This window comes from Palaemon carinicauda, chromosome 21 (genome assembly GCF_036898095.1).
Source record: "Palaemon carinicauda isolate YSFRI2023 chromosome 21, ASM3689809v2, whole genome shotgun sequence".
In the NCBI taxonomy this organism is placed as follows: domain Eukaryota; kingdom Metazoa; phylum Arthropoda; class Malacostraca; order Decapoda; family Palaemonidae; genus Palaemon; species Palaemon carinicauda.
In genome coordinates, this window is record NC_090745.1 from 3,009,666 (window position 1) to 3,035,925 (window position 26,260).

Sequence of the window (26,260 nt, forward strand, 5' to 3'; positions counted from 1 at the left end):
GCCGTACAGCTTATGATGATATATTTGCAATATCCAGTGTTATGCAGAAATCCCTTGATTGAGGTCATGAAGTTCGTAGTATCTGCTTTGACTGCATTATTCTTGAGGCCCTTTGTTCTCAAACTTGAAAATACTGATGAGAGTTGGTGGTTAAGTTGGTATTATCATTGTACTTTTAACCTAAAGACTGCAAATAGTAGTTCTTACTGGACATCGTAATGATTACAAGAATGTTATATGTAGTGTTCCTCATTTTAGTGATCTTATTTCTTTACTTTCCATAGTATATATGCATGATATATGTCTTGGCCATGGAAGCAATTTTGACTCTGCATAGATTCCATTTCCTGAATGTATACATGCGATTGCTGACTCCCTTTATCAGAGTTCCGAGACGTATGTAACGTCCCTTGGGTAAAGACTTACCATCTAGACCCCATCTTATTCTACTGTACTGGCATCTTTAACATTATAGATAAAATATTATTTACATTATGCATTATGCATAAATATATTCATCAAAAAGCTTTTTTCTGGGCTTGAACCTGTGCCGGCCAGTGAATAAGCTCCTATTAGCACTTATTCTTAGGTAATTTACTGCTAAATATACCAGAGAAAAAATGTAAAGGAGTGCTAGGTTAACTAGCTCGCTCACCTATTGGTGTCGGTATAAAATTGGGCGTATAATCCAGAGGTCCCGCACTATTTAGATTCATCCACGACAAAGACCCCAAGAGGAGAGCCGTTCAACCTCACTCGGCACCACTAACTCTGCAACCGCTCAGAACCCAACTCCTTTTTAGCACGCTTTTGTGGTAACCCGCTTGTTTGTGCTCTCGTGTTTTGCCTTATTTTTTCACTGGATTATGGCTTCTACATCGGTTTCCCAGGAGTCACCGTCTAAGTTAAGTACCAAGCTATGTTTTGCTGTGTTTTGAGCAATCTAGATCGTTTAATATTTAAATTATAGGAGTTTATTCTCTTCGATCATATCGGTCTTGCTCGATCCCGCTTACGGTTGGTACTCCTGTTTTGAGAGCTTTTAGTTTCACTCGCGGTGTTACTAAGTGTATTATTTTTATTATTAGTTAAAAGTTTTTTATATGTTATTGTGGATATTCATTATTTAGCGTTTAGAACCCTTGTGGTTCATATTTAGGGCCGATATCAAGTTACGTATCGTAGATGGCTTGCCGACCTTCGTTACTAGGCGGCAATTTTATTATATAAGCCATCAGGTGTTGTCCTTTGGGATTTATTTATTATGTTGCATGCCTTGCCCTAAATTTTTTATGTGTATATTTATATAATTTTCAACGCTATTACTATTATAATGAATATTTGTGCTTATTACTCCGTATGATCTGTCTGGTAGTGTTTGGGGATCGTCAGTTGGTAGCCCTGCTACTCCGTATCACGTGATCCTCCCCCAAGCTCCCCCTCTCGCTAGGTTGGTGGCTAGGCTTCTCTCCCCCCTCCCCTAGGGGACCGTTGCCTTCCCTCCTTTTAGAGGGGGTAGTTCAGTGTTTATGGACTTTGTCCTCCGGGTGTCCCGGCGGTTTCGTCTCTGTCTAGACGGGTTGGCCACCGGTCAACAGAGTAGGATCCCGGTGCACCCTATTTTATATTCACCTATCACACTTTTATTATGTTATACGAAACCCTCCGGGTTCGGTTGGCGGTTCTTATCTACAGTTCCGCCCCCCTATTAATTTATAACAGTTCCTATGATTATATATGACAGATCACTATCCCGGAGTTCCTATATGTATTGGTTTATGGATATACTTTTATTTCCCGGCCCGGGGCTTAACCTCGCTCCGGGAAATCAGACACCATGTGTCTTAATTCTTTGTTGCATCCTTTTTATGATCCCGGCTCGACCGGAATGGATAGCTATACTCTAGTCTTAAGTTAGACTTATGTTTAGGCCCGGGTCCTCCGGACCCGCCCCTACTTAAGAGTATTACAGTTAAGCTCTAGTCTTAAGTTAGACTTATGTTAGTCCCGGGTCCTCCGGACCCACCCCTACTTAAGAGAATTACAGTTTCTCATATACTATTCTTTTTATAGATGGTGCATTGTCAGACGACGGCCTGTGCGGCTGTTCTTCATCAGCCTTGTGGCCATACTGTATGTAGGTCTCACGCCCTCTGCGGAGTTCAGCTGGAGGACATAGTGGTCTGGCACCCTGATAACTGTATGGTCTGTTTTGACCTCATCACCACCCTCGGATCTGATTCGGTGAGTCCCGTTGGCTATGTTGCCTTTCTAATTATTTTACCTTTTTTGGTATACATACACTATTTAGTAAGATTTCTATGGTCTTGAAGGACCACCGGGAATCTTCCTTTTTATAATTCCCACTATTATTTCAGGCATCCCCGGAGCAGAAGACTGCGGCTCGGGCCACACTGAAAGTGTGGGTTGGGGGATTTGCCAGAAACGTCAAATCTAAACAGCCTTACGTCCTATCTGAAGACTACTGTGCCATGATCTACCCTAATGCCAAGTCTTCAGCCGCTGTGGCTAGGCATGTTGCGGCACCCATCATTGCCGACATTGATGCCACCATAGCGGGATTCATCGACCAGGAACAAGATCCGTTGGATGCCCCCGGAGATCTGGAAGACAATGTTGCTTCCATGAACTTGGATGTTGAACCCATGTTATTGGATGATCCGGATGCAGGTAGGGTGGTAAGTGAGGCAGGTGTTACCGGCGCTGAGATTCCTATCCTCAGCCCCGCTCTTTCTTCTTCATCTGATCTCTCTTCTTTTCATGGTTTTTCTGGGGACCGTGATTTGTCTCATCGATCACACCCGGTTCCCCCCAAAGATAAGTCTACGTCTAGAACTTTGCCAAAAGCTCGTAAGCCCCACAAGGCTTCCCATAGTTCCAAGCCAAATACAAACCCGTCATCTAAGGCTTCCGGCTCCTCCTCTAAGTCTCACGACCCGGGAGTACAATCCGCCACTTCTGCTCCTAGCCCGGGCCTTTCCGAATCAGCCATGCTTCGCATCGTGTCGGAGATGCAATCTAAGATTGTGTTGGAAATGCAGGCCAAGATGGACACGATGTTCTCTAACATTGGTCAGAGACTTGGGGCATTAGAGCAAGGTGCTCCGGAGCGAGTTCAAAGCTCTCTCATCCCGGATGCCTCTAAGCTCCCGCCGTTTACCAAGAATAACCCTTGGCGCATGGCTCTTCATTCCCCATTCTCAGATGGGATGTTAACATTGGAAGGTCTTGGCACTCGTCCTCTAGAGGATTTTGAATTCTTTCCTCCTGGTCTAGCATTTCCATTTCATGGTTATGCCAGGCTTACCGAGGAAGCTCTGGTTCGGCTGGATAAGGTCCCCAAAGAGACTGTCATTTTCCCAAAAGAACAAGCCCAATCTGTTTGGGCTAGGTTCTTGAATGATATTGGTTGCACCAATACCATGTTGACGCCTTATAAGAGTTCCTTCACAATGTTCTTAATGGACAAAAACACCGTGACTCCATGCGTCAATAAGGTAGCAGAGCTTGCTTTTCAATATGCTCTGGAGGAGAAGCCCTTGCCTCCCATCCGAGAGGTGGATCCGATCTCCCTCCTTCTTCCTTCAGGTAATGAGTGTTGGGACAATGTCCATACCACTTTTACTTCTGGCAAGCTAACAGCGGACTGTGCTTCAGTTATGTTTAGTGAGCGGCTTCCCCGTCTCCCGGAGTCCCTTATTAAACAGGAGTATGATTCCCGCCTACGTGTTGGCCGAACTTTGAACTTGGCCACGTCTACGGAGTCGATAGCCTTAACTTATGATACTGAGAGTATCTTTAAGTCTCTCAATAAGGCTACTTTGCAGTCATTATATTTCGATTTATATGACTTTGCTATTGCTAAACGTAGGTGCCGCAAACACGTCCTGGCTGAGGCGACTATTAGGCACGAGCCTAATAAACTTATCCGGTCCTCTTGCTGGGGTTCAAATCTCTTCCCTGAGGATCTTGTGGAGGAAGTCTTGGCAGAGGCTACTAGAGTCAATCAGAGCCTTAAAGCCCATTGGGGTTTGACTCCTAAGCGGAAATATGACCCCGCAAATTACCAAGCCCGGGGTAGGAAGAAGCTCCGCCCGTATACCTCCACCCAGTTCCGGCAACAGCAGAGTAGTTCGTCCATTTTCCGACAGCCTCTTCCTCCATCTCCTGCTGCTCTTGCACAGCCTTCCACCTCTCAGGCTCCTTCATCGGACGACTATGTCACCGTTCTGCTCCCTAAGAGCCAGCTTCCCGGTGCCTCCACCACCTCTCCAGCCTTTAACCAGTCTTATGAGGCTCAAGGCTCTTCCCAGAGTTATAACAGAGGTAGAGGCTACCACCGTGGTTCAAATCAGAACAGAGGTAGAGGCAGATTCTTTCGCAAAGGAAAGAACTTCCGAGGCGGACGTGGAGGCAACCCCTCAAGCCAATACTGAGGTGCAGCGGGTAGGGGGGAGGCTTTATGCCTTCCGCAACAAATGGAGGTTCAGTCCCTGGGCTTTCAGTATCATCTCCAAGGGACTGGGGTGGAGTTGGATTCAAGGACCTCCTTCTCCGAACAGATTTCATCAACATTCCACTCCGGACCTAGTCGAATTTGTCCAGGACCTGTTACAAAAGAACGCCATACAAGAAACGAAACACCTGAAGTTTCAGGGTCGGCTGTTCAGTGTCCCGAAGAAGGATTCGGACAAGAGAAGAGTGATTCTAGACCTATCCCTTCTCAACTTGTCCATTCAATGCGACAAGTTTCGAATGCTTACCGTCTCGCAGGTGCGGACCTTACTTCCCCGTGGGGCCGTCACCACCTCTATCGATCTTACAGACGCCTATTATCACGTCCCGATAGCGAGACACTTCCGTCCGTATCTAGGCTTCCGCTTAGGGGACAAAAATTACTCCTTCAAGGTGATGCCTTTCGGGCTCAACATCGCCCCAAGGATCTTCACAAAGTTAGCAGAAGTTGCTGTTCAGGAACTCAGAAATCAAGGGATTCAAGTAGTAGCCTATCTGGACGACTGGCTCATTTGGTCAGACACCTCCCAAAATTGCCTAAAAGCCACTCACAGAGTCATCCAATACCTTCAATCTCTAGGCTTCCAGATCAACTTCAAGAAGTCCCGTCTTCTTCCGAAATCAAAGTTCCAATGGCTCGGCCTGCAATGGGATCTTATATCTCATACTCTGTGTCTTCCCAAACCCAAGAGGTTAGAGATTGCAAGGAACACCAAACGCTTTCTCAAAGACAAAGTAAGTTCCAGACGACTCCAAGAGAGGATCCTAGGGTCCCTTCAATTTGCCTCAGTGACGGATCTACTTCTGAAGGCAAAATTGAAAGATATCAATCGTGTCTGGCGTTCGAGGGCGAACCGGAAGCTCTGGGACAGGAAAGTCCGCCTTCCTCCTATTCTCCGGGAAAGACTTCTTCCTTGGACAAGGGCCAACAATCTGTCAAAGTCAGTTCCCCTTCGATTTCCGCCTCCGAAGTTAATCATTCACACGGACGCATCCCTATCAGGTTGGGGCGGCTATTCTCAGCTCAGGAAAGTTCAAGGTCTTTGGTCTCCCTTATTCCGCCAATTTCACATCAATGGCAGTTCTTCTAACCCTGAAACGTCTCGCTCTACCCAAGAGACAACACCTTCGTCTGGTTCTCGACAGCGAAGTGGTGGTCCGCTGCCTCAACAGAGGCGGATCAAAATCAGGGCCTCTGAACCATGTTCTAGTAGCCATATTCTCCCTAGCAGCCTCGAACCGTTGGCATCTTTCAGCTGTCCACCTGGCGGGAGTCCGGAACGTAGTGGCAGACGCCTTGTCCCGGACCTCCCCTCTAGAATCGGAATGGTCACTCGATCTAAAGTCATTCCGGTGGATTCTCTCTCGGGTTCCCGGTCTCCAAGTGGACCTCTTCGCCACGGAGTCCAACCACAAATTGAGAGTATATGTGGCTCCCAATCTAGACCCTCAGGCTTACGCCACAGACGCCATGTCACAGAATTGGGACATCTGGGAAAGGATTTATCTCTTTCCCCTGGTGAATCTTTTACTGAAAGTCCTAGACAAACTGAGATCCTTCAAGGGACGAGTAGCCTTGGTCGCACCCAACTGGCCCAAGAGCAATTGGTACCCTCTCCTGCGAGAGTTGAGACTACATCCTCACCCGATACCCAATCCGGTTCTGTCTCAGATAGTACAAACACGCGTTGTGTACGCTTTCTCAAACATTCAGAGCGCCCTAACTTTATGGACTTCATGAAGTTTGCGGCCATGCATGGTGCCAATATCGATCCTCAAAACACCCTGTTCCTAGAATCAGATAAACGGGATTCCACCATCCGCCAATATGATTCTGCGGTTAAAAAGTTGGCTAAATTTTTGATAGACTCAGACGTACACTGTATGAACTTGAACCTTACAGTCACTTTCTTTAGAACTTTATTAGAATCAGGTCTGGCAGCCAATACTATCACCACTATTAAATCTGCTTTGAAAAAGATCTTCCTAGTGGGTTTTAACATAGACTTAACCGACTCTTTGTTAGCTTCAATTCCGAAAGCCTGTGCCAGACTGAAACCGGTTACTCGTCCTACCCCGGTTACCTGGTTCCTTAATGATGTACTCAAATTGGCTTCTGATACCATTAACAGTTCTTGTGATTACATTCCCCTTCTCAGGAAAACACTTTTCCTGGTGAGCTTGGCTTCCGGGGCAAGAATTTCTGAACTGGCAGCCTTGTCAAGAGACCCGGGTCATATTGAGTTCCTTCCTTCGGGAGAGGTCCTTCTTTCACCTAACAAATTCTTTTTAGCCAAGAACGAAGACCCTCAGAACAGATGGTCCTCCTGGAAAATTGTTCCCCTCACGCAAGATCCGTCTCTGTGCCCTGTTACTACTCTTAGGTCTTATTTATCCCGGACCTCCTCTAACTCCTCGGGGCCTCTATTCGTTAGAGAACAAGGCGGTACCATTACCATTAAAGGGATCAGGCAACAAATTTTGTATTTTATTAAACAAGCTAGCCCTGACTCTTTTCCTCTTGCACATGATATCAGAGCGGTTGCTACTTCGGTGAACTTTTTTCACCACATGAATTTTACGGACCTTTCCAGGTATACAGGGTGGAAATCACCGTCAGTGTTCAAGAAACACTACCTTAAACATTTGGAAGCCCTTAAATTTCCTACAGTAGCTGCAGGGAGCGTAGTTACCCCCAGGTAACTCACATGTTAATTCCTTGTCATTTTATCTCTCCCCCTTACCTGCCTCATTTATACCCTATTTGTATTCGTTGGTTTCGCACCTGATTACTATTACTATATTTGTAAATTTTTGACCTCTGAGTATCTGTATATATCATCACTCACGGCATTATTATACCTTACCTTTTTGTCAATTGTTCTACCAAGTGGATTTATATTCTTTTTAAGATACCCTTATAGCTGTTTTTGGCACTCATCTCTGATTAAAGTAACTTGTATTTTCCTTATGTTTATGTTTTTCCTTTATTTTGCAAGTTTGGTGACATTTCTCTTGTATATATTCACTGGCCGGCACAGGTTCAAGCCCAGAAAAGGGATTTTGACGTAGGAAAAATCTATTTCTGGGCGAGGGACCTGTGCCGCCCAGTGAACCCTCCCAGCTCCTCTCCCTTGGAGTCCCCAAACTGTGGGTGCTAAGGAGTTGGGTTCTGAGCGGATGCAGAGTTAGTGGTGCCGAGTGAGGTTGAACGGCTCTCCTCTTGGGGTCTTTGTCGTGGATGAATCTAAATAGTGCGGGACCTCTGGATTATACGCCCAATTTTATACCGACACCAATAGGTGAGCGAGCTAGTTAACCTAGCACTCCTTTACATTTTGCTCTGGTATATTTAGCAGTAAATTACTTAAGAATAAGTGCTAATAGGAGCTTATTCACTGGGCGGCACAGGTCCCTCGCCCAGAAATAGATTTTTCCTACGTCAAAATCCCTTTTTTATAGACTTATCTTGCAGGAGGCTGAAATGTCTCATAATGTCCATTTTGTAATGTAATTCAGACACATATGTAAGAAACATATTTAAATGAGACAATCTCTGTCTTTCCAGGATTTCCAGATGCAAGGAGGGATATTCATTCATTCATGAATCCTCTGCGAAGGTGTGTGACAATTTTTTTTGTTTAATCTAAAATGAAGGTTCAAAGATAAGTGGTTTAAATCGCCATTTCATTATAATAATACCGATATGTACTTCTATATTTGTCATTGTACGTAGAGATGCTGGTCCTTTACGAGTAGTCTACCATTTTCAAATTCCTGCAAATGTTTTCATGTTGACCGGGCTGACATGAGTCTTTTTATAGTTTATATATGACATATCTGTTTTTGACGTTGTTAGTAGTGGACTTATCTGTTTTAACGTTGTTACTGTTTTCAGAATGATTTATTGTTAATTTATTCTCATCATTTATTTATTTCCTTATTTCCTTTCCTCACTGAGGTATTTTTCCCTGTTGGAGCCCTTGGGCTTGTAGCATCTTGCTTTTCCAACTAGGGTTGTAGCTTGGCTAGTGATAATAATAATAATAATAATAATATATTTTAAATGAAGAATTTTCATTTAAGAGCTTTGATGATTGCATGCCAGTACAGGTATTGTGTTATGGTTTATCTTTTAGAGAGATTCCGCTGGTTATGCCTTATATGGAAAACTTTTCATTCAATTTTCCATTATTGTCTCACTCCCATGTCTCCTTGTTTTATATACTAATTGTTTTATTTCATCACAATTATATAAGAATTCTAATGATAAATAGTTCTTATTTCTCTGTGGGGCTGTGGGCTTGTAAATAATTGCAGTTGTCATTATTCATATACTGTATTTGAAAGGACATTCTTTGTATTTTTTCATGGTATATGAAAAATGTAAAAAAATATGAACGTTTCCAAATAAAAGGCCTTATCATAAATTGATCTCTTAAAGTTCTAGTAGCTTTTTGGCGACTGCTGGTGATTTTTAGAAGATACAGTAAACCAAAACTGATGACTTACATTCAAATATTTGAAGACGTGTTATTGATAAACGATTACGAAATTTCAATTGCATAATTTTTCTTCCTTAGCTTTTATATGTTTTTTTTGTAATGATTAATTATTATTAAATTTAATTGATCTTACAAACATTTTTCTTCATTAGCTTTTCTATGTTTTTTTAGAATGTTTAATTATTATTAAATTAATTGATTATGAAAAGAGGCACATTATTATTTCTAATAGTCATGGCTTTCCTATCATGAGGAAGATATTCATGACCCTTGAAATTCCAGTAAAATATTTTTCATGAAGTGATGAAGCTATAACCTTGTACCTTTCTATTAAAAAGAAACAGGATGTGATCAGACTTCTAAGTTGCATTTTGAGAAAATTGAATAAATTTTGGACTTGAATTTAACCTTGAGTTTTACATGATATATATATATATATATATATATATATATATATATATATATATATATATATATATATATATATATATATATATATATATATATATATATATATATATATATATATATATATATATATATATATATATATATATATATATATATATAAAAATATATATATATAAATATATATATATATATAATATATATATATATATATATATATATATATATATATATATATATATATATATATATATATATATATATATATATATATATAAATGCAATCTTGAATTTTAGATTTAAATGATAAAATCAACTGAATTACAACCAGGAGTCTTATAAGATAAGAAACATAACAAACCACAATCCTGAACTCCCTTGATAACAACACCTCGAAAAAGGAACCCAACTCACGTCAAATTAGCTGGCAACTCGTTGATGTCAAAAGGTTTGTAATGCGTTGGTTCAGGAAAGTTTTCCGAAGGTGCCAAGTCCCTTATCACAACCAGGAGGATACAAAAAACGATGGGCAGGACTACCTCTATGACACTCTGGATCTGTTGGAAGAAAAGATATTAGGATGTCTGGGTCAGTTACCCTTATATCAAAACAATATTATTATTATTATTATTATTATTATTGGTATTATTATTATTATTAGTATTAGTATTATTATTATTATTATTATTATTATTATTATTATTATTATTATTATTATTACTTGCTAAGCTATAAGCCTAGTTGGAAAAGCAGGATGCTATAGGCCCAGGGGCTCCAACAGGGAAAATAGCCGAGTGAGGAAAGGCAAATGAAATATTTTAAGAATAGTAACATAAAAAAAATATTTCCTATATAAACTATAAAAAACTTTAACAAAAACGAGGAAGAGAAATAACATAGAAAAGTGGGCTCGAGTGTACCCTCAAGCAAGAGAACTCTAACCCAAGACAGTGGGAGACCATGGTACAGAGGCTATGGCACTACCCAAGACCAGAGAACAATGGTTTGATTTCGGAGTGTCCTTCTTCTAGAAGAGCTGCTTACCATACCTAAAGAGTCTCTTCTACCCTTACCAAGAGGAAAGTAACCACTGAATATAATACAGTTATCAAATAAAGTTAGATACAGTGGATTATTATTTCCTTGATGTTGAAATTATGACGCAAAGTTTATTAATGATAAAAAAAAATGCAGAAAAGTAATGTGGTTCTTTGGAGGCTCTTGAAGGAAATCAAAATTCATATTAGCTTTGTATCATTCTTTTCTTTATGAACGTTTTAAAACTTATAGTTTTAAGTCACGAACAATACTGTCCCAATGACGTGTATAACATGGTTTATCACTAATCATTTATTGAAGATTAATTGTTTATTGCCAATTATTCATTTTTGGCCAAGGAGAAATTATTTGTAGCGAGTTTTTCCTTACAAGGGTTTTGGGTGTCTCAGACTTTTTAGTCCATCCGCCGAGACTCCATTTGCTCTTTGGTACAGCGATTTAGTTTAGGCATTTAGAGAGTTCTTATGATCTTGTCTAACTTATTCTTGACCTCGTTAACTGTTACTGAGAGAGAGAGAGAGAGAGAGAGAGAGAGAGAGAGAGAGAGAGAGAGAGAGAGAGAGAGAGAGAGAGAGTCCATCTATTATATAGAAAAATTCCAGAGACACACGAAACCCAACAATCATAATTCTTCAAAGTATAAAAAATTTTTAAACGTGTAGATCAGGGGTTGGGAACCCTTTTTTGGATGAAGGCCATCTTGCGATTCCTCAATGCTCCTTAAGGCCGCATAGAATTTTGTTGGTTATTTTATCCTCCAAGTAATGTATTAGTAATCTAAAGAATGAGTAACAGGTTTAAAAAAATTTAATGCATTATAATTTCAAATATTTAAATTAAGTACTTTTTATACAAGTAATCAGTAAAGGAATTATATTGAAAACTAAATTTTAAAATATTTCATTCAAGTTTGGGTAGTTTTCAAACTACCGTAAGTAAATGAATAATATCGAAAGCATGTCATTTGTAAATTACTTTAGTTAAGCAAGTAGGTTCTTTGTATTGAAGTGATAATGAAATAATATTAATGTTTTGGAAAAGATAGCTTATAAATATCAACAATATAACCTTTTCAAATATTTCATATTGGCAAGTAGGTACTTTTAAACAATCACATCTCATAAAAATGCAACATCCTAGTAGAAAATTGAATCTGTTTAAACACAATTAGCGGTTTTCATTAAAAAAAAAAAAATCAATTATTTGCTTTCTTAAGATGTTCAATAAATCCATAGTTTTTAGCCATCATAGCTGGAACACCATCAGTGCATAACTTATTATAATAAGGAAGCAAAATTAAGTCATCCTTTGTGACATTGCTGGTTGAAGTTGTTAAAATGTCTGTTCCTCTTGTCCTTGCGTTAAGGTTACCTAAGGGAAGCTGTTTTTCATACAATCAAAACTCATCAGTGAAAGCAGAAATAAAATATTTTCATGCCAAAAATCTGGAACCTGTTGACTCATCTAAAACTAACATAGATCACAGTGAGGAGATGGAGAAAACAGGAACACACTCGATCATCATACGTTAAATCACTCACTCACTGCAACTAGCAGTTTTTCCTTGTCAGCTACAACAGGTGTTGCAGCTGACAAAGAAACGGGGAATTGTGTTCAGTTAAGATTCATTGACTACAAGAAAAAAATGCTTCCATTATAAGGGAGGTATATCACTGAACACAACTTTCCTATTATCTGTGTGTACATCTTTGTATGTGTGTACATACAGTAGAATGATTTCAAACATACAATATTCAGTGTCAAAGCAGAAATATACTACACATACTGTACATATATCAAAGGCCGTAGAAGGCCGCACTTGATGGTCCAGAAGGCCATATGCGGCCTTAAGGCCGCAGGTTCCCCATCCCTGGAACTGTAGAATAAATGAGCACAGGACATGCTCATCAGGACCACCTACCTTTCGTCTGCGTTGTAATAACCAGTTTTTCCATAAGAGCAGCCAGAATTTTTGAAACCCCGATGTGTTGTTCTCCATCCTTTTTCCAACCCATCCCTGCAATAGAAACGTCAGTCATATAACTCATTGCTTTTGGTACAGTAATGTTGGTGGTACTCACTTTATGAAGTAATCTTATTATTAATTGCTAAGACTGGTGAAATTCAACCGAGGCCCTTTGCGTCAAAAGGTGTATGATTATTATTATTATTATTATTATTATTATTATTATTATTATTATTATTATTATTACTACTTGCTAAGCTACAACCCTAGCTGGAAAAGAAGAATGCTATAAGCCTAGGTGCTCCAACAGGGAAAATAGCCCAATGAGGAAAGGAAACCAGGGAAAATAAAATATTTTAAGAACAGTAACATTAGAAATTGTGACATTGGCTTCATGAAAGATATTATGAGCGATTTAAGTAATAGTTGTGGGTATGAATATCATAAGATTGTACAATGATACTTGTAGTGATACTTATGGACTATTATAGTAACAGTAGTGGTACTGACATTAAAAATAACTACAACAGTAGTGTTACAAAATCGTGAAGGAACAAAGTAACAGCAGTGGTACAGATTATTATTATTATTATTATTATTATTATTATTATTATTATTATTATTATTATTATTATTACTAGCTAAGCTACAACCCCAGTTGAAAAAGCAGTATGCTATAAGCCCAGGGGCTCCAAAATGAACAAATCCTGTTATATTTGTTATTGTGATAACAAAAACGAATGAAATAGATGGTGATTTTAACATCTTTGATCAAATATGATATTATTAGTAATATTGATTTCATGACCTAATACCATGAGAGTAATGGTATTTAATCCATGCCTATATAAAGTAGTGGTATTAACAACATGAACAATAACAGTGGTGCTACTGACTCCATGGCCAAATTATTATTATTATTTTTATTACTAGCTAAGCTACAACCATAGTTGGAAACGCAAGATACTATAAGGCCAGGGGCTCCAACAGGGAAAAAATAGCCCAGTGAGGAAAGGGAATAAGGAAATATATAAACGACATGAGAAATAATGAACAATTAAATAAAATATTTTAAAAACAGTAACAACATCTAAACATATATTTCATATAAAAACTATAAATTATATAAACTATAAATAGTGGTATTTCACTCATACCCAAATAAAGAAAAGGTAGTAGTATTGACTTAATAATTCATAAGTGTAATATTAGTAGTAATATTGACTTTATTAGGAATAACATAGGGATACTAATACAAGCATAGATTTTTTATTGCAAAATGAGCAAAAAGTATTCATGCATTAGTTTTTTTTTTTTTTTTAAACAAGAACATGACAATAGGTTGTGAAGAATTAAACCAAGAATATTTAACCACACAAAAATATGTTTACGAGATATATATGCCCTTATCTTGAGGGATAAAGAAAAAAATAGACTGCAGAATATAGAAATGCAGTTATGTTTAAGTGATACTTGCTTCTGAAAAAAAAATTTTGCTTAAATTTAATACCAGTTTATATATATATTTATACGTATATGTATATACATATATATATATATATATATATATATATACATATATATATATACATATATATATGTATATATACATATATATTATATATACATATATATATATTATATATATAATATCTATATCTATATCTATATATATATATATATATATATATATATATATATATATATATATATATATATATATATATATACAACATTGAATTCGCTCTGCCAAAGGATCATATACCCACGAGGAAATTCTTTTCATGATAATTACTTGTGGTCTTTATAGCCACATAATCAAGTCAACCTTTGCCTTTATTTCTACTTGACGCTAAGGTTCGAGTCCATGCCCGTGCTGAAGTACTTATCATAAAAAGATATTACATTTCCCATGGTATATTAAAAGGTATTTGTGGCTTATATATATATATTGTTTGTGTGATTGTTTGTTTGTATACATACTGTAATACTTATATCCTTATTACACAAATAACTTCGTTCACTTTTCCCTTCACTTACCGAACCAACACTCCTTGCTGACACCACCATCTTCTGTGTAGGAAAAGTATTAAAACGTTGATTTCTGTAGCCTTTGTTTTTTCGTTAGTAAAAACTACAACGAAACTTTTTCTTACAACACGCTTTCACCCAGATGCACCATTTTCGTCACAGCCAATAAAGTAGTCTTATCCACTGTGCGTTGATCAGTTTTTATCATTGATACACAAGTCTAAGGAAATTTTTCAATTTTTATCACTGATATACAAGTCTAAAGAAAGGTTTCAATTTTTATCACTGATATACAAGTCTAAAGAAATGTTTCTGTCGTTTCAGTAATTCTGAGAAAAAAAATTAAACAAAAATTCTGTTTATGAAGGAATATTTTAGCATTTGTACATTTCCAAAGACTAAGACACACTCCTTATAATTTCTTCGCGTGTTATCGGAATGAATTTTTCTCGGGGTAAAAATGCACTAAAATCTATATGATACATCGAATATAAATTTATTTTTTAGATTAGCCTTCAACTTGTGATTGATGAAGCGGCCCCAGTTTGTTTGTATAATTGATTTTAACAAGGTCCTAACCTCTGGTCTTCTCTTGCTTCTCTTAACAAAGAATTCTTTGTCAGATGAAATGTTTTAATGCTTTAATTTATATTGCGGTCTTTTATATAGGACAGTAAAAGGTAAAGTTTGTCCATATATACACTTGTTTGCAATATATACACACTATATATATATATATGTATATATATATATACACACACATATATATATATATATATATATATATATATATATATATATATATACATATATATACATATATACATTTATAAGTGTATATATATATATATGTATATATATATGTATATATATATATATATATATATATATATATATATATACATATAAGTATATATATATTATATACATATAAGTATATATATATATATATATATATATATATATATATACATATATATATATATATATATATATATATATATATATATATATATATATATATAATTGCCATACCTTTTCAGGGCAAATTGATGAGGTATGACAATACCAAAGCGCTAGGTCAAATTTTCGTGTTAATGATCCTGCCTCCCGCTTAGTGACACACACACACACACACACACATATATATATATATATATATATATCGGGTGTATAAACATTTCCTAACCGCACTGCAAAGTATTTTATTCTTCTAAAAATATTCCTACTAAAGTAAAGTGCTTCAGAATGATCATATCTTTGTCTCACGAACCGAGGAAAATAAGCGTGACCGAACCACTCTAAAGTTAGACAAACGAATCCCGGTATTTTAAGACTCGCTCAATGAACCAAGCCAATATTAGTGTTTAATAGAGAGAGAGAGAGAGAGAGAGAGAGAGAGAGAGAGAGAGAGAGAGAGAGAGAGAGAGAGAGAGAGAGAGAGAGAGAAATGCTTCTCTAGGATGTTTCTTCAGATATCAATACGAAGCAAGATTGATATTTTGGTTAGTTTACTAGTATCCTGTTGAATTCATAAGGGAAAAGGATACGTTTTAGGTCCTAATTGTGGTGGCCGATGTGGTAACGTCCCTAACTGGTGAACGGCAGACTGGGGTTCGAGTCTCGGTTAGACTCGTTAGTTTCTTTGGTCGCTGCAACTTCACCATCCTTGTGAGCTAAGGATGGAGGGTTTGTGGGAGCTTATAGGTCTATCTGTTGAGTCATCAGCAGCCATTGCCTGGCTACCCCCTTGGTGCTAGCTTAGGTGGAGAGTGGGTTTGGGCACTGATCATATATGGTCAGTCTCTAGGGCATTGTCCTGCTCGATAGGGCAAAGTCACAGTTCCTTGCCTCTGCCGTTCATGAGCGGCCTTTAAACAACTTTTTCTTGAATTTCTAACATCCATAACCATAGTGATCGTGATAGTTTGGTTATCGAACTATTAATCTATTCAGTCTATCTTATTAGCTATATTGGGAGTTAATTGGCTTGACAGGATTAGAAATGAAACTATAAGAGAGATTACTCGAGTGCCATAAGTGAATGAGATCATGGTGAGGGGTAGATGGGGATGGTTTGGGCATGCTCTTCGCACTCCCTAAGAGAGATTAGTTCACCAGACTTCCAACTGGGCTCCTCAAGGCACTAGAAGAGGTGGAAGATCCAGACCTACATGGCTGAGGACTATGATGCGTGAAGTAGGAAATGACGAATGGAGAGGTGTTGATTTAAAAGCTCGAGATAGAGACGACTGGCGAAATATAACCGAGGCCCTTTGCGTCAAAAGGCATGGGAGATGATGATGATATTAGCTGTATTTTCATATGATCAATAAGTCAAACAGCACAATAACAAACGGAAATGTGGTGACTATCGGCTGACGGATATGACGAGACAGGAAATAACATACCAAAGATAAAGAAACTGCTTATTAAATGTAATAGTCAGGCCTTCTCCATCATGTGGCTCAATACTACACAGTATTCTAGAAGTTTTATTCCAGCTGTTACCAAGTTGTGGAATGATCTTCCTAATCGGGTAGTTCAATCAGTAGAACTTCAAAAATTCAAAGTTGCCGCAAATGTTTTTATGTTGACCAGGCTGACATGAGTCTTTTTATAGTTTATATATGACATATCTGTTTTTGACGTTGTTAATAGTTTATATAGGACATCTCTGTTTTGACGATGTTACTGTTTTTAGAATGATTTATTGTTAATTTGTTCTCAACATTTATTTATTTCCTTATTTCCTTTCCTCACTGGGCTATTTTTCCCTATTGGAGCCCTTGGGCTTGTAGCATATTGCCTTTCCAACTAGGGTTGTAGCTTGGCTAGTAATAATAATTATAATAATACCTACTAAAGCTTTAATAAAAACATTTTGGGAGTTGATTTTATGTGATGCCTTTTTGTTCAATGCGTTCTAGGGTCCCAACGCACTCTCTCTCTCTTCTCTCTCTCTCTCTCTCTCTCTCTCTCTCTCTCTCTCTCTCTCTCTCTCTCTCTCTCTCTCTTTTGCCGCTTTCTACGCGATCATTAAATTTTTCTTTCCTTTACGTATTAATTATTGAACTTGATAACTCGCATATATCTAAGTCTTTGAGAAAGGCACAGTTCCTGCATGTCAAGGCAATGCCAACACTTAATCCTTCCTTTCAGTAAAATAAATATTTAACTTCACACTTTGAATGTTTTATGGTGGGTTTACTTGAGAGAGAGAGAGAGAGAGAGAGAGAGAGAGAGAGAGAGAGAGAGAGAGAGCGCTGAAAAGGACATTAGAGGAAATATTATGCAATACTGTAATTAAGTATACGCTTACTGTAGTGTTTTGAAAGAATTTCTAAATGTTTGCCTGTCATCTACATGGGCTGGATGATATAATTTACAAAACTACTATTTACAGTTTTGATTTATTCACCTGTGATCAATAAACCCCTTAACGTGGGTACTAGTCAGGGCCACCCATACTTGGTTGGTTTGCTGTGAGCAATCAGACTAAAGTCTCCCACCATCACCAACCCGCTGTGACCAGCGTGGTGATGAAAATTGGCCAAACCCCAGACATGAATAAGGACACGCCTGAGGCCCTTTGTCTTCCAGTGGATTGAATACGGCTGCATTTGTTATTGTTGTTTACCAATAAACAGTTTTTTTTTAACTTACAAATCAACTATCATTAATGTTGGTTTGACACACAAACTTCAAAATGACGAAAGGTTAATTTCGATGTAATTTTGAAATTATTATTATTATTATTATTATTATTATTATTATTAGCCAAGCTACAACGCTAGTTGGAAATGCAAGATGCTATAAGCCCAAGGGCTCCAACAGGCAAAAATAGCCCAGTGAGGAAAGGAAATAAGGAAATAAATAAATGATGAGAATAAATTAACAATAAATCATTCTAAAAACAGTAACAACGCCAAAACAGATATGTCCTATATAAACTATTAACAACGTCAAAAAGAGAGATGTCATATATAAACTATAAAAAGACTCATGTCAGCCTGGTCAACATAAAAACATTTGCTCCAAATTTGAACTTTTGAAGTTCTACTGATTCAACTACCCGATTAGAAAGATCATTCCACAACTTGGTCACAGCTGGAATAAAACTTCTGGAATACTGTGTAGTATTGAGCCTCATGATGGAGAAGGCCTGGCTATTAGAATTAACTGCCTGTCTAGTATTACGAACAGGATAGAATTTTCCAGGGAGATCCTGACATGATTGAAACCTCCTCTTCTGGTAAAAGTAGGAAAAGCAAGCAGGAAACGTCTTGTAAAGAAAAACATATTTCATTTACATTTTGTTACGCAAGACATAACAACAATCTAATTAAGATTACTCATAGACATCCAATGACAACTTGCATGACCCTTAGTCATTCATGTCCTCGTAAGTGGTGTAATTTGGTCCACTTTTTTAGCCAGGACCTTAGGAGGGTAGTGAAGGCAGTTTAACTCACGCAGGGTTCCATGGACCATTAATTACCTCCGCCAACGAAGTTGGAAAGAAGTTATGTTTTACCACCCGTTTGTGTGTTTGTTAGTGAACACCTTCCTGGTCACAGTTTTAATCGTAGAGTGATGAAACTTGCAGGGATTTATTTTTGTGTAAAAAGCTGGAAATGATTAAATTTTGAAAGGTTAAGGTCAAAGGTCAAGATCACGGTCTAGCAAAATGTCCATATCACGTAATCAGCTATAATTTTGGAAATCCTTGTCACAGAGACTTCAAACTTGGTTCATATTTAAGTGTATAAAAATCCAACCCAATTAATTCATGTTAAGGTCAAAGGTCAAGGTCAACAAATCTTGGTTCATATTTGAGTGTATGAAAATCCAAGCCAATTAATTCATTTTATCGTCAAAGGTCAAGGTCATGAAATCTTGATTCATATTTGAGTGTATGAAAATCCAAGCCAATTAATTCATTTTAAGGTCAAAGGTGAAGCTCAAGAAATCTTGGTTCATATCTGAGTATGAAAATCCAAGTCAATTAATTCATTTTAAGGTCGAAGGTCAAGGTCAAGAAATCTTGGTTTATATTTGAGTCTATGAGAATTCAAGCTAATTAATTCGTTTTAAGGTCAAAGGTTAAGGTCAAGAAATCTTGGTTCATATTTGAGTGTATGAAAATCCAAGCCAATTAATTCATGTTAAGGTCATAGGTCAAGTTCAAGAAATCTTGGTTCATATTTGAGTGTATGAAAATCCAAGCCAATTAATTCATTTTAAGGTCAAAGGTCAAGGTCAAGAAATCTTGGTTCATATTTGAGTGTATGAAAATCCAAGCCAATTAATTAATGTTAAGGTCAAAGGTCAAGGCCAAGAAATCTTGGTTCATATTTGAATTTATGAAAATCCAAGCCAATTGATTCATTTTAAGGTCAAAGGTCAAGGTAAAAAAATCTTGGTTCATATTTGAGTGTATGAAAATCCAAGCCAATGAATTCATTTTAACGTCAAAGGTCAAGGTTAAGAAATAAGCTGCCGCGGCGGAGGTCTGCGCTCTACTGCGTGGCCCTCTAATTATAATTAGTTTTATATCCTTGTACTTTATCATCATTCCCGCTTCCTACCCCTTAATCTTCCTGTTTAACCTCTTCTAAGTTTTGCTTCTTAGTAAAAGGTTGTCCCTTAGTAGCGCTGCGATATGTAGCCCAAATTCACATCCAATTATAATTCCGGTTATATCAATAAAACATTATTATTATTATTATTATTATTATTATTACTCCTTGCTAAGCTACAACCCCAGTTGGAAAAGCAGGATGCTATAAGCCCAGGGACTGCAACAGGGAAAATAGCCCAGTGAGGAAAGGAAACAAGAAAAATAAAATATCTTAATTACAGTAACAACATTAAAATTAATATTAACTGAATAAAAACTTTAAAAAATAAGAGGAAGATACTTTTGAGAAACACATTAGGTCTGTGTCTTTTTCAATTGCAACAAAAAATTGGCTAATTGAGAAAGTCTTTTAAGATTTTCGGTGATCAATCCATTCTGAAGAAGTGTTTTAATTCTTTCATTCTACCTTGTTTTGAGTATTGTTCTCCTGTCTGGTTTTTCAGCTGCTGATTCTCATCTTTAATTTGTTGGACAGAAACTTTCGGTCTATTAAATTTCTTAAATTCCGGATCTATATATTAATCATTGGCACCGTCGTTCAATTAGTTCATTATGCATGTTGCATAAGATTTTTCATAATTCTGACCATCCTTTACATTCAGATCTTCCTGGACAATTTCATCCTGTTCTTAATACTAGGCAGGCATTTAATTATAATAGCCATGACTTCTCCATCATGAGGCACGATACTACACAGTATTCTAGAAGGTTTATTCCAGCTGTGACCAAGTTGTGGAATGATCTTCCTAATCGGGTAGTTGAATCGGTAGAACTTCAAATGTTCAAAGTTGCAGAAAATTATTTTTATGTTGAACAGGCTGATATAAGTCTTTTTATAGTTTCTATATGACATATCTGTTTTTTACGTTGTTAATAGTTTATATATGACATATCTGTTTTGACGTTGTTACTGTTTTTAGAATGATTTATTGTTAACTTGTTCTCATCATTTATTTATTTCCTTATTTCCTTTCCTCACTGGGCTATTTTTCCCTATTGGAGCCCCTGGGCTTATAGCATCTTGCTTTTCCAACTAGGGTTGTAGCTAGCCTAGTAATAATAATAATAGTAATAATAATTCCAGCTGTGACCAAGTTGTGGAATGATCTTCCTAATCGGGTAGTTGAATCAGTAGAACTTCAAAAGTTCAAAGTTGCAGCAAATGTTTTTTTTTATGTTGAACAGGCTGACGTAAGCCTGTTTATAGTTTATATACGACATATCTGTTTTGACTTTCCACATACCAATATAAAAGTAAACACACTTGATATTTGAGAAATGCCGCAGCTCTGGTTATCGAGCGAAAGCGCATATTTGACAATAACCCCCCGTTGGCGATTCTCTTGACGCAACAGACCAGAAATTGCGCGAATTGCATTAATGTTTTATAATTGATTGATTGGTCTATTTGAGGTTGTCTGGCCCAATATTTACAATGCTAAGACGTTGCTACAACACCTCGTGGTTACCAGGTAATCATACAAATGTGGGTAGGTTTTTTTTTTCCTGATAAAGCTAGTGTACGCAACCCGTCAAAAATGAAGGCTAAATACTTAAATAGGCACACACACACACACACACACACCCATCTCTCTGCCAGGGTATGTCTATTCCCTCTTCCCTTTACCCAAGGGACGGGGAGGGCTGTGCGTGACCGGAAAGAAATGTATACACATGTATACCGATGTATATATATATAATATATATTATATATACAATATATATATATATATATATATATATTGTATATATACTGTATATCTTTGAACGTATCACGGTCCTTATAATGTATAACAGTGGTCTCATATGATGAAGGGAGTTACCCTGAGAGGTACACTCGGAAACCACGAACTCTCACAAATTGCGGAAACTGCCGTGTTGTAGTTAGGAAAGGGGGAGGGGGTAGGAAGGTTTGAATTAGTGTGTGTGTGTGTGTGTGTGTTTGTGCGCATATCTATCTGAATATTTAGACGTCATTTTTGACGGGTCGCATACACTAGTAATATTATTATTATTATTATTATTATTATTATTATTATTATTATTATTATTAGCTAAGCTACAACCCTAGTTGGAAAAGTAGGATGCTATAAGCCCAGAGGCTCCAACAGGGAAAATAGCCAGTGAAGAAAAGAAAAAAGGAAAATACAATATTTTAAGAAGAGTAACAACATTAAAATAAATATCTCCTATATAAAATATAAAAATCTATAAAAAAATAAGCGGAAGAGAAATAAGATAGAATAGTGTGCTCGAGTATACCCTCAAGCAAGAGAACTCTAATATTATAATTGGTGAATTCGTAATAGATATACTTATGTAACTCCAGAGATTTCATAGTTAAATATACTTGAAGTTTTAAACACTCTGTTTATCAAAGACACTTCATAGTTGCAGACATTGTGAATCAGTGTCTTCAAGCAAAGACATCAAATTATCATACTCTACCAATACTAATATTTTTTTTTCTTTTTTTTTAAGAAGAGATTGGTCTGAGCGGTCAACCAGCTTACGAAATATATTGAATTTGATTGTCATTGCCTCTTTGGTTTTACTCTCTCTCTCTCTCTCTCCTCTCTCTCTCTCTCTCTCTCTCTCTCAAAAGTATCACTTTATTCAGAAAGTCCCCATACCTCTCTCTACCTCTCTCTCTCTCTCTCTCTCTCTCTCTCTCTCTCAAAAGTATCACTTTATTCAGAAAGTCCCCATATCCTCTCTCTCCTCTCTCTCTCTCTCCTCTCTCTCTCTCTCAAAAGTATCACTTTATTCAGAAAGTCCCCATACCTCTCTCTCTCTCTCTCTCTCTCTCTCTCTCTCTCTCTCTCTGCCCCATACATTTTCTCAATCAATTTTCACTTTCCAAGTTTCTCTTTTCTTAGTCCCTTCTCTCACGAACCTTCGAGGGTTCTTCTTCTTCTTTCTTCTTCTTCTTCTTCTTCTTCTTCTTCTTCTGCAATTGTTCACGCATTATTTCTCGCACCCAAACACCGATGGCCTTTTACTTTCACTCTCGATTCAGATCGTATGAAAAGGAAAGCTACGATGATACGACTCTCTCTCTCTCCTCTCTCTCTCTCTCTCTCTCTCTCTCTCTCTCTCTCTCTGGAGTAAGATCTCGGTATTATTATCACCAAAAATTTGAAGTTCACCAAGGCAGAGCGTAAAAGCTGACAAGAAAGCACATAAAAACACAATTCAAATACAGAAACAAAGACACTGTTACTACAGCTGTACATATCACTAGTAAGATCCCATCTAGAATACGGAGTCCAATTCTGGGCTCCTGGTATTCGTAAGATAACTCCCCCCCCCCCCCCCCCCCCCCCGAAAACATTTTATATTCCGGGCCTGAATCCATCGATTCAGCCCGAGATAAATAATCTGCAACCACATAGACTGGAAACAGTACAAGCTAGGGCCACCAAACTAGTTCCAACACTAAGGCAATTTAGATATAGACGGAGGATGGAACGTTTGAACTTATTTGCTCTACAAACTCGACGACTAAGGGGACAGTGAAGAGAGCCATTCAGAATTCTTAAGGAAATAAAAAAATGTCAACAGTCTATTCAAGCTTTGCCCAAATCAGTCCAGAGGTAGCGGATACAAATTTGAATCGAAAAGATACAACACCATTCAATGTTGCAATATTTTTACTCATGAAATAGAAAATACTTGGAATACAGTAGACTTCCAGCGGATGTAGTAAACATTAACACGGTATACAAGTTCAAAAATAAATTAAAAAAGATCATAAGAACTCTCTAAATGCTTAAACTAAATCGCTCTACCAAAGAGCAAATGGAGTCTCCAAGGATGGACTAAAAAGTCTTTGAGACATCCAAAATCCTTGTGTGTGTGTGTATATATATGTGTGTATGTATATATATATATATATATATATGTGTGTGTGTGTGTGTATATATATATATATATATATATGTGTATATATATATATATATACATATATAGTATATATATATATATATCTTTAAACTGAATACCTTGTTTAGCAGATTTTCTAGGAGAAGGACACTCCAAAATCAAACCATTGTTCTCTCGTCTTGGGTAGTGCCATAGCCTCTGTACCATGGTCTTCCAATGTTTTAGGTTAGAGTTCTCTTGCTTGAGAGTACACACGAGCACACTATTCTATCTTATTTCTCTTCCTCTTGTTTTGTGAAAGCATTTTATAGTTTATATAGGAGATATTTCTTTAAATGTTACTGTTCTTAAAATATTTTATTTTTCCTCGTTGCCTTTCCTCACTGGGCTATTTTCCTGGTTGGAGCCCCTGGGCTTATAGCAGCTTGCTTTTCCAACTAGGGTTGTAGCTTAGCAATTAATAATAAATAAATAAATAAATAAATAAATAGATAGCGAAATTTAGCAACTCAACATGGTTTCCATTATTGTTCAGTAAGAATACTCATTCTTGTGCATCCTGTTGAAATGACCTAAAAATTGCAACATCGTGGCAATGTGTGACCTAACGTGAGATAAAAACAAGAGGGAAAGTAATAAAATGATGTAGGAAGATATAAATAATATAATGATAATAATAAGAAGAAGAAAAAAAAATGAAGAAAAAATGAAGAATTTTATCAATATTATTATTATTATTATTATTATTATTATTATTATTATTATTATTACTAGCCAAAGCTACGACCCTAGTTGGAAATGCAGGATGCTATAAGCCCAAGGGCACCAACATGGAAAAAATAAAAGAAAAAGAATAATTATATCAATAAGAAGAAGAATTATACCAACAAGGTTATTAATAATAAAAATAATAATAATATTATTATTATTATTATTATAATTATTATTATTATTATTATTATTACAAGAACAATAGGAACGAACAAACCTTTGTTAATAGAAAATACATAAAACTACGCAATAGGCAATGCAATCTCAACACCAAATATAGTTTATACTACAGTAAAAAAAATTAATCTATTGCTTTCTGTCTTCCGTGGTACACAATTGACGTCAGTTACGAAATTTGATTACTGGAAGACACTTTATTAAGCAAGATCTGATGACTTCCTCTGCGCGTTTGCGCTCAGCTTTTTTCTTTTGGAAGAAGCGAAGTATAATCCGGAAGTGCATTCGCGCGCACTTCCGCATCTGCGCATCCATTGGATGAGAATGGCAGGATACTCAATCACTCACGCGATTGTTAAGGATTACGCTTCGAATATTGTCAAGATCAACTATAATAGAGAGGAATTGTTTGGATATATATATACTGTATATAAATATATATATATATATATATATATGTGTGTGTGTGTGTATATATATATATATATTATATATACACACACACACACATATATATATATATATATATTCCTGTCACGCTGAGTAACATTGCCAAACGTTTGGCTATTCGGTATCTCCGCGTCAAAAATGACGTCTATATATTTAGATAGATATGCACACAAATTTAAACCCTTCCCACCCCCCTCCCCCCTTTCCGGACTACTTTCTCTCCCTACTACCCCGAAATATGAACGAAAAAATATGTAATACTAAAGATTATATAATTCATTCTATAACCGGTGTGGTAACGTCCCTGACAGGTGAACGCACAGACTGGGGTTCGAGTCCCGCTCAACCTCGTTAGTTCATTTTGTCATTGCCTGGCCTCCTTTGTTCCTATCTTGGGTGGAGAGGGGGCTTGGGCGCTGATCATATATATATATATATATGAATATATATATATATATATATATATATATGGTCAGTCTCTAGGGCACTGTCCGGCTTGATAAGGGCAATGTCACTGTCCCTTGCATCTCCTTCATGAGTGGCCTTTAAACCTTTAAACAAAATATAGTCTTCAATATATTCCAATAATATAATTAACACATTGGATCAAACGTAGCATAAGTTTACTAATCTTTTCATAATTGTTTTATTTAAATGCATACAAAGTACCACTGGGCATTATCCTTTGCCCCAAATCAAAGCAATTCTTCACGAAACCAACAATAACAACAACACATAACAACAACACTAGCTAACACAAAACCTTTCAACTTCACGACCAAATCACTACTGAAATCTTTCACTGTAAGAGAACGACTCAGCTATTTC

At 36.8% G+C, this 26,260-nt stretch overlaps 1 protein-coding gene and 1 long non-coding RNA gene across 5 annotated transcripts in view; one reads left to right on the forward strand and one right to left on the reverse strand.

Annotated features, from left to right (window-relative positions):
- LOC137615161 (uncharacterized) overlaps window positions 1-26,260 on the forward strand; it is a 179,809-nt gene that overhangs the window by 110,502 nt on the left and 43,047 nt on the right. The window contains exon 3 of the long non-coding RNA XR_011039168.1: window positions 8,105-8,156. This is a non-coding gene — a long non-coding RNA (uncharacterized lncRNA). The remainder of the gene's footprint in view (window positions 1-8,104; window positions 8,157-26,260) is intronic.
- LOC137615157 (phospholipid-transporting ATPase ABCA3-like) overlaps window positions 1-26,260 on the reverse strand; it is a 503,547-nt gene that overhangs the window by 61,223 nt on the left and 416,064 nt on the right. For 3 of the 4 annotated variants that reach the window (XM_068344795.1, XM_068344792.1, XM_068344793.1), the window contains 2 exons: window positions 12,430-12,525; window positions 9,864-10,006 (listed from right to left, as the gene is read on the reverse strand). In XM_068344795.1, coding sequence (XP_068200896.1) covers window positions 9,864-10,006; window positions 12,430-12,507 — 221 coding nt within the window. In that variant the 5' untranslated portion in view covers window positions 12,508-12,525. Of the gene's footprint in view, window positions 1-9,863; window positions 10,007-12,429; window positions 12,526-14,514; window positions 14,731-26,260 lie in introns of those variants that run through there. The other variant, XM_068344794.1, reaches the window with a different exon arrangement.